General features: G+C 43.8%; 1 protein-coding gene across 1 annotated transcript; it reads left to right on the plus strand.

Annotated features, from left to right (window-relative positions):
- The first annotated feature begins 579 nt into the window (after window positions 1–579).
- dnajc5b (DnaJ (Hsp40) homolog, subfamily C, member 5 beta) lies at window positions 580–5,358 on the plus strand. Its single transcript, XM_061731223.1, has 4 exons — window positions 580–686; window positions 1,217–1,430; window positions 1,513–1,687; window positions 5,261–5,358. The coding sequence occupies exons 1-4, from the start codon at window positions 580–582 to the stop codon at window positions 5,356–5,358; spliced, it is 594 nt and encodes a 197-aa protein (XP_061587207.1).
- The last annotated feature ends 4,198 nt before the right edge of the window (window positions 5,359–9,556 follow it).

Here is a 9,556-nt window from a genome sequence, read left to right on the forward strand (position 1 = left end):
AGCCTTGTGGTACTCCACAGTACTCCACAGGAGCTACGGTTATTTGAGGTGGTGGCTTTATTAGCCTGTTGATGATGCATGGAAAAGGGATTACTTTGGCAACTGAGAATACAGATATATTTACTAATAACACTTAAAACTACCTTGATAAATCTCTGGACTTATCTCTGGACTCTAGAAAGGCTGAAGCCATGACAATATCAAAAACTCCTACAGGTGGAGCTGACAGGGGGAGTGAGGAGGATGTGGGATTTAAAAAGCTCGGCAGGTGATAGACATCAGCAGGCCTGTGACCGACAAGTGCCTCTGTTCATTAAGAAGACCTGAACCATGTAGATGAGTGAGAGCCAGTTTAAAACATGACTCGTCTTGTCTGCCTGATCAAGCTGCTGGGAGTCACCTCATTTATTAGTTGTAGCCGAACAGATTATTAATTGCTTATTATTGTTTTAAGCATTTGTGTAACTGAGATAATTCCACATTAATAAGTTGAAAGTTGAAAGGATTTCGCCCCTCCCTGTGTCCACCTGTACAGGTCTGTGTGACATCTGTATACCTGCAACAGGTGATGGTGTCAGGATGTCTGAAGGGAAGCAGCGAACTCTCTCCACCTCTGGAGAGTCTCTGTATCAGATCCTCGGCCTGGAGAAAGGCTGCAACCATGACGAAATCAAGAAGTCCTACAGGTGAGCTGAGTTGCCCCCCTCCACACATACACTCACCTGCTGCAGGTGGATAGTAAGCTGATTCAACTTTGCTGAACTTTTCTAACTGTTTTGGGGCTTGATTATGTTCTTTAAACCTCCAGAGTGATGGGTTAATGTGATGGCATCAGTCTGTTACATCACGACTGGTTGAATTTCTGGATCTGAACTTCAAATTCAGGTTAATTTAGTTAAATAAACATAACAAGCTCACATAAGTCTAGCTGAGGCTTGCTGAGCTAACTGGGCTCCACAAATGCTGGCCATTGAAAAGAGCTTGTTTCACCCCTCTGCATCTCGGCCAGGTGAAGGCAAGAGTGTAGTTCCAGCTGCTTAATGCACCTGTTAGGATGTGGATGTGATGTGCATCATGGTGAAACCTTGCCACATGGTTGTTAGCGCTGGGGTTTTACTCCAAGACTCCAGGACAACATTAGTTTTTATCAATAAAACATTCTCCTGCTGCAGTGAGTGAACTCATGGACAAACACTGACATCTGTGTCTGGTTCAGGAAGCTGGCGCTGCGGTACCACCCGGATAAGAACCCGGATAACCCAGAGGCAGCAGAGAAGTTCAAGGAGCTGAACAGCGCCCACGCCACTCTGTCGGACCTCAGCAAGAGGAACATCTACGACTCGTATGGCTCCCTGGGACTCTATGTGGCTCAGCAGTTTGGAGAGGACAATGTCAACACCTACTTCATGCTGTCCACCTGGTGGGCCAAGGTGGGGCCAGGGCTTATGCCTGATCTGAGTACCGGGGCGGAGTGGAGCGGTGGTGCTAAGTGACAGCTTGTTTGTGTTCTAGGGTCTGTTCGTGGTCTGCGGGATCCTGACAGGTTGTTACTGTGGCTGCTGTCTCTGCTGCTGCTGCAACTGCTGCTGTGGAAAACTCAAGCCCCCGCCCGCTGGCGAGGAGACGGAGCCAGGCTACGTCTCCCCCGATGACCTAGAGGACGAGATACGCAACAATGCTGACAATGGTAAGATGGCGACAGGTCTTCCTCCAACACTCGAAATAAAAACTATGGCTTTTTTTAACAGGATGCCAACTTACCTGTAATTAGCATGTGGCTAACGTAGCTGCTGCTAGCATGTGGCCGTGGTCGGTATGTGGCTATTTTACCTGCATGTGAGATCAGCATCTCAACGAGGACAGGTTCAGCTGATTCCCAGCTTAATCATCTTGTAACAGGAATAATGCTACAATGTCAACAATAGAGGGAATGCGCATGAAATCACAGATGCGACTTCACAGCGGGTTACACTGGTTCCTGGGGTAACTGTACGGGTCACTGTCAAGTCCAACTGCCTTTAAGACGATAATCGGTTGTTATCCCGTCTTCTCCACTAGTTGCAGCCATTTTTGCCACTCAGTGCGAGTAAGGGGACTGGTCCAATGGGGAAGTGACGTCAATGTATACACGAATCCGGCGACCGGTTTGTGTGTGCCGCCATCTTGCTGCGGTGCCATTGCTGCGGTGACAGGTGTCAATCAATTCATGATGCTGTTATTGTAACCTGACGCTCTACACAGCATCATGAATAGCTGGATTGATTATGTTAGACAGTGGCCTCCCATAACTAATGAAGGTAACTTAAATTAATGCTGATGTTAATTTATAAATAATGATTTGTTTGAGCGATAAGCAGGAAAGAATAGAGGAATAGGGAGATGAGGGAGTGTATGATTAAACACTGTTATATAGCATACGTTACGTGTGCTGACGTTAGCAAGCTAGCAGCGCAACATTTAATCATTATGGAAAGGCTACGTGATTAAAAAAAACAACACCAACAACACCTGTTTATGTTTTGTTTTATTTTAGGTATCCAAGAATATTTTATTGATCGCCTGGCGTCCAATGACCAAAAAAAACGCAATTACAGGTCTCTAATTGAAGGGCAGAACTATCTCAGCTCCGGATGGGTCGGGCAAATTCTGCACCGCCATTTAGATGAGAATTGTGTCATTTTGAGGGGATCAGTGAGACGCAGTCTCACTCCACTGTCCATCCACTGTCACCATGATGTGTATTGTAAATACACAATTTGTAAATACTTACCGTACTGTTTTTATTTGGGACAAAGTCCTTTCTGTGGATGTTTTGTATCCACCTCTGGTGAACACCTTGGTCTTCGGCACGCCCAGGAAATCGGTGTAATCCGTACGGTCTGGCACAAGGACAGTCTTCGTTTGGTAATGGACTGTGTGTTTTGCATAACGTTTTTTTCCAGATTTGTCATTTTCCACTGCTGTTTGAACAGCCAAGAACGGCACAAGTCCTCCCCGAATTCCGAGACATTTTAAACTTAAAGCACTCCACTTTTGGGGACCCTTTCATTCAAAAGCGCTGAAATACAAATACATTAAGAGAGCCTGGCAGGGAGCCGCCACAGCCCCCGGGTCTGGCGCTCAGAAGGCACGCCGATTTTTTCCAGTGGCCAGCCGCGGTACTGCAACAAAAAATCCCATGGTGCCCAGAAAGCATTTTTCCCATAGACTGCAATAGTAAAAGAGAAGCCTCTAAAACTGTTCACAGGACACCTCCAGCTGTAATCACCGTTAATTACTAATCTTTGTATTCTATATTTTTAAGTCATGGACTTTATATCCGTCAAAAATGTTTTATAACGGCCAGAAAAGTCAAAGAAAAGTCTCTTTCTGGGCGTGACGTCACGGCTGACGTCACAGCCGTGTCCGTGCATTCCACGGATGTTTATATTAATATTTATTATGTAATTATATTATATTAATACATTAATAATATATGTAATACTATACATGTAATAATATAATAATAATATACATATATATATTAATGTATATAATAATATACATTAATTTATATATTATATTAATACATATTATATTAATACTCGCGTCATTGCCCCGGGGCATGATGGGAGGCCCCAGAGCATCATGGGAGGTGACTCAACTGCGCATGCTCTATGGGCCCGTGTATGCGGAAATAAACCCGGAAGTCAGAGATTTTTTCGGCGTATGCGCTGGCTGAGCAGAATGCATTGAAATGAATGGGCGGCCATTTTCAATTTCCCATCCAGTTTTATAAAAGATCCATGAGCCGCCACCGCAGTAATGGCGGCCGCTCGACTTCCGGTTTTTGCTGGATTCGTGTATACCCTCTATAGCCTGAGAGTCAGTAGAGCTGCATGAAATCTAAACTGATGTCATATCCAAGCACCAACATTCTAACCTCTGGGTTGATTCTACCCAGGATGTAAAAAACCTCTACTGACCACCAAGCGACAACCATCTAACTTCCAGGTTAGGAGTTATGTGGAACTAAGTTTTGTTGCAGTTCCTCAACTGACCGCTAGAGGCAGGCTACTAAAGCGAGTCAATATCCATTGACTTCCATGTTAAAATGTCCAACTTTAGGGAAGAAATAAATATAATTACTGTCTGGTTCAAAAGAGTGTTTTGCTCTGAGTCGTTTGATTTCACACCTATGACAACTCTGGGGGGGTGAATTCTTTGGCACCTTGACAGGAGAGTTTATGTCAATCAATAAATGTATTTCTAATATGCATGATTGACAGTAGCTTCAGCCAATGGCTAGCAATTATCACTTCCTCATCCATAATTGTCATGATTTAATGCCACTGTCATGTTTGATTTTGCCATTGAATCAACATGTTAAACGGTATAATACCCTGTAAATGTTTGCTGGCAGCTCTGCAGATATTTTAGTGCGGTTCATCTGAAGGAGCAAAGCTAACTTGTGCAGTGGGCGTGTTCCCGTCAGCTTCTAGAGCAACATGGCTGTGCCCTGTACAAGGGCAAAATCAAAAATGGCCGTTGCGTTTAGCCAATACTGGGCTAATACGAATGACTGGTTGCTTCACTAAAACACGGAAGCATGATGATTGTGGATTAAGTAGTAATAATGCCAGCTATTGGCTGAGACAACTGTAAATCATATATACACTTTTTGCTTGATTTAAACTCACCTGGTCCAAAATAATTCACCCCTCAGAGTTATATGTTCATTTCTGCTCTAAAGTTGGACATTTTAACATCCCACCTGTTTTTCATAATAACGACGTATTCGTTTAATTGCCAGTATAAGTCTTTGGGTCAAATAGCTAGCGATCACATTAGCTACTTAGCATCTCTGGTGAACTTGACTTCAAAGCTGTAAATAAAAACCAAACAACATGTCTGGCTGTGTTGTTGGCTGTACTCAGAAACAGCTGCAGCTGGTTCTGGGTTGTTCTGGAAGGGTTCTTTGATCAGAATAAATGTCATGTGACCTTAGTTAGCATCATAGGTTAGCATGAGCTACGCCAGCCAAGCTGAAATAACTGACTTACAGTAACTAAACTAATTCAGCAGTTCAGGCAGCTACTTGGCCTGCTAGTTCGTATTCTTGGCAGCGTTGGGATCGGTCAGTTCCTACCAACATGGAGCCATACATTCGGATTAAGAAAGAAACCAGCATTCAGAAACCTGTGAGACATGGCAGGGGGTTGTCCACCTGTCCAGAGGTTGAACACAAGCTTCATTAGTTTTTGCGTTTGTTTGTCTGCAGATGTTGAAACACCGATCGTCCACCAGCCCGCCAATGCCAGTGAGAAGACGCAGCTAATCGGAGACGGCCAGCGCAAATACGGAGACACGTTCACCTGAAGCCGACAAGAAGTTCACCCTGTTTCTCTGCAGCACACATGAAACCAGATGATCTACATGTTTCACGTCTCTTGAGTTCTTAAAGCAGTATACTGACTTATTTCTGGATGACTTATTTCCAGAAATCCAGAGATGTCAGGCGTCATGTTCCTGTAATGCTGCCTCCAGTTTTTTGTTGGTTTGTTTGTATGTCCTGTGACATTATATGTGACGTTGTTTCAGAATTCCTTTAAATGTCAGACTTTATCTTGACCTTGGTTAATTTTGATTATCTGTCTCTGGTTGGCTGCTGTGTGGTGGGAGGAGCTTCAGACAGAGAAACTAAAGCTACAGGCTGTTTACACACTGAAACTTTGAACCAACATGGGCTGAAACCTTTTGTCTTCTTTTGTTTATTTCATGTGTGAGGAAACCTGTGGTCACTTGACCTCACCTTGAGGCTCCACCCTGCTGCTTTTGTCAGGAGTTTCAAGTTAATAAACTGTGGAAGTGTGATTGTACTGCATCGTCTTGCATTGTTTTTCTTTGTTGTTGTGTGAACAATACAGATGTAAGGGGGCCCCACAGCCACCGGGATATAGATAGATAGATAGATAGATAGATAGATAGATAGATAGATAGATAGATAGATAGATAGATAGATAGATAGATAGATAGATAGATAGATAGATAGATAGATAGATAGATAGATAGATAGATAGATAGATAGATAGATAGATCAGCTGTATTCAGGATGAACAGCAGAGGTGGCAGTTCACAGCCCTGTGGGGCGCCCATGGAGGTGAAGGACAGGTCAGAGAAAGGGTTATCCCCTGCGTCTTGTTGGTCAGGAAGTTGATAAGCCACAGTGAGCTGGTCATCCAGGTGGAAGTGGGTGGAAAGTTTCTCTGCCAGAATCTGTGGTTATAAGGTGTTGATTATGGATGAAAAGTGCAAACGGGAGTCTGGCTGTAGAGTTGGGGTGTTCCAGATGTTTGTGAACTGCGTTAATGATGAACATTTTTGCCTCATCAACCAAATTTCCCGCGCTGTCCTGCGGATGTGACCAGGCCAGCTGACAGTCTTGCCTGGGCCTCGGACAAAATAATCTAAGATGGGCCCCCCTGTGCCCGGATCTCTCCTTCTCCTCTTCCTCTCCTCTCCCTCTGCTCTTCAGGTTTTTATACAAGCTAATGGACGTTAACATTAGAGCTAGCCAGTTAGGTTAAGTTACAAGGTTGGTAAACGTTGGCTGGCTGTTTCTTACCTTGCTCTATGCCAGTAGTTCTCAAACTTTTTTCGTCATTCCCCACTTTGAACAAGTGGGGATTTTCAAGCCCCACTTGCCCCCGTCGCCCCAAAAAAGATCTTGACGAATTACTTCAAATGATTTTAAATGTATTGAAATTGCTAGCACCAAGTATATCAGTCATATTTGATACTGAATCAAAATCAAAAACAACAAATAACACAAAGTTCAAAAAGAGAAAATAAAAGTGCAGTTGTGCTATCATAACTTAATTTGCAAAAACATAAACAAGTGAACTTTCCCTGCATTACTAGTGGCTGCAGTGTTGCCTGTTTTGCACTGAACATCCTTTTCAAAACCAGGTTGCAGGCTGGAAACTGCCACTCTCAAATCATGCTCAATGTTGAGCTGGGATCTGTACTTAGTTTTTAGAGAAGCAACAGCTGAAAAGCTTCTCGCAGAGATATGAAGTGGCAAAGGGAAGAAATTAACAGTCCAACGTCAATCGTTGTTTTTGCACTTTAGTTCCAGGGTACATTTTTCTCCGGTCCCCTAATGGTTTTTACCATATTTTTAGGACTATTAGGCGCATATAAACATCTTTTTTTAATTTTAAATGTACCGCACGCCCAATGACGCAATGCACCCATAGTATTATTGTAAAGGCTGATTTATGGTTCCGCGTTACACCGACGCAGAGCCTACGGTGTAGGCTCCGTGGCGGGGTGCCTGGAGCGGACGGAGCGACTACCGAGAAGGAGACGCGAGGCTGCGCCGCAGAGACGGGCCCAAAGACCGGAGAAACCACCGCCCGAGCGGGAGCCGATGCGTCGGCTGCCGCTCGGGCGGCGGGCTCCGTCGTTTACTGTTGAAGGATTGTTAAAGAATAGATGCGTGGGCTGACGTGTCTGCTGGGTTAGACTGTTGTTCGGGCTTTTGCAAAAGCCGGCATCATTTCCGAGGGGCCGTACGGCAGGAAAATGACTCGGCTATCAGCGCGGCCACAGAGCTGCGGGTTCTGCCCGTCGCAGCTGATCAGTTCCCCTGGGAGGATGAAGATTTCGATGGGTTTGATTAATGTAATAACTTAAATAAAGCACAATCAAACTAAGTTTTGCTCCTGCTCTATTTTTAAATACGACACTTGTATGCTTGTGTGTGTGTGTGTGTGTGTGTGTGTGTGTGTGTGTGTGTGTGTGTGTGTGTGTGTGTGTGTGTGTGTGTGTGTATGTGTGTGTGGTTGTAAGGCCGCGCTCCGTGTGTGTAGGTGGCGCTTTTTTGTTCAAGCCCATGTGTGTGTTTTAAATCCAGAAATGACACACAAAACTGAGGGTTTCCACACGGCGTGCCGAATGTTCGCGAAAATACGGTTTAGCTATTAATTATTGCTATGTTTGTGTGTGTGTTTTGTTTAGTGAAATTTTATTGTATATAGCATTTATAGTAAAATAGGCATGAAATTGAAAATGTCCTCCCTTTTGTCGTGCCCCACCTGACATGTCTCCGTTCCCCACCAGTGAGGCGCGCCCCACACTTTGAGAAGCACTGCTCTATGCTGACTTTATTAATTCCAGCTTCACCGTCACCACCCTTTTTAAAATATTTGTGTAGAGAATCTCTGAAGCCTCTATTTCCTTCTTCTCTTCTTCTCTTTTCTCTTCTTTTCTGAGCACTGGACTTGTGCTGACCGGACATTTTGACCATCAGTGGTGTAAAGTAACGAAGTACAAGTACTTCGTTATTGTACTTAAGTAAGATTTTTGAGAATTTGTACTTTTATTGATACTTTCATTTTTCTGTACTTTTACTTTTACTTCGTTACATTTTCAAGGAAAAAATCGTACTTCTAATCCGCTACATTTAAAATTGGACACGTCATTACTCGCTACAAATTAAAGCGAGTAACGACTCGATTATGGTTCCGCGTTACACCGGCGCGTTACACCGGCGCAGAGCCACGGCGTAGGGTACGCTGCGACGCATACCCTACGGCGTAGCCTACGGCGAGTGAATTGCCCGTGATTGCCCGGCGGCGGGTCCGTGACGAGACACCTTTAATACCGTTAATATTATAGATCCATGCGAGACACCTGGGGCAGACGGGGAGACTCGGCCTCCCCGAGAAGGAGCCGCAGCCCCCGGGAGAGTTGCGCCGCAGAGGCGGGCCGGAAAGGCCGGAGGAACCGCCGTCGCGTCGAGTACCGATGAAGACTGAAGCCTGAATTATCGGTCCGCGTTAAATCGACGCAGAGCCTACGCCGTAGGGTACGCGGCGAAGCGCACCGTACGGTGCGTGTTGCCACGTACCCTATGCCGTAGGCTCTGCGTTGGTGTAACGCGGAACCATAAATCAGCCTTGAGCGGCAGCCGACGCTCAAGCCGACGAAATTAAAATGGGTTAATGGAAACAAACGCTAAAGGGGTCAGAATAATATCACCATTATTTAGAGTTGTAAGCAAATTCTTGGATTCTTCATTTCTTTGCAATCCTTTTGAAAATAATTTTGTACTTTGTACTTTGTACTTTTTACTTCTTACTTTTTACTTTTGTACTTAAGTACATTTTACACCATGTACTTTTGATACTTTATTATATTTAATTTGAGGTACTTTTATACTTTTACTTAAGTAATTTTCTTAATGGGTACTTTTTACTTTTACTTAAGTAATTTTCAAGCAGAAAATGTGTACTTTTACTTAAGTACAATATTTTTGTACTTTTTCCACCTCTGTTGACCATTCTAATTGTTGAATTAAATGATAACATCAAATTTTGATCAGCAGCCAAACCATTTTTGTGTTGGGGGTTCTTGACCACAAGGACAATTAGGAAGAAAACAAATAACAAGCTTTTATGTAACTCAAATACTACATATTTTTTCCACAAATAAGCATATTTTGAAACATTTTGAAAAATGATTCCATAATTTAATGAGAATAAAAAAAGAAAAATACTAGTCAGACTTTACA

The sequence above is a fragment of the Cololabis saira genome, chromosome 10 (assembly GCF_033807715.1).
Source record: "Cololabis saira isolate AMF1-May2022 chromosome 10, fColSai1.1, whole genome shotgun sequence".
NCBI lineage: Eukaryota > Metazoa > Chordata > Actinopteri > Beloniformes > Belonidae > Cololabis > Cololabis saira.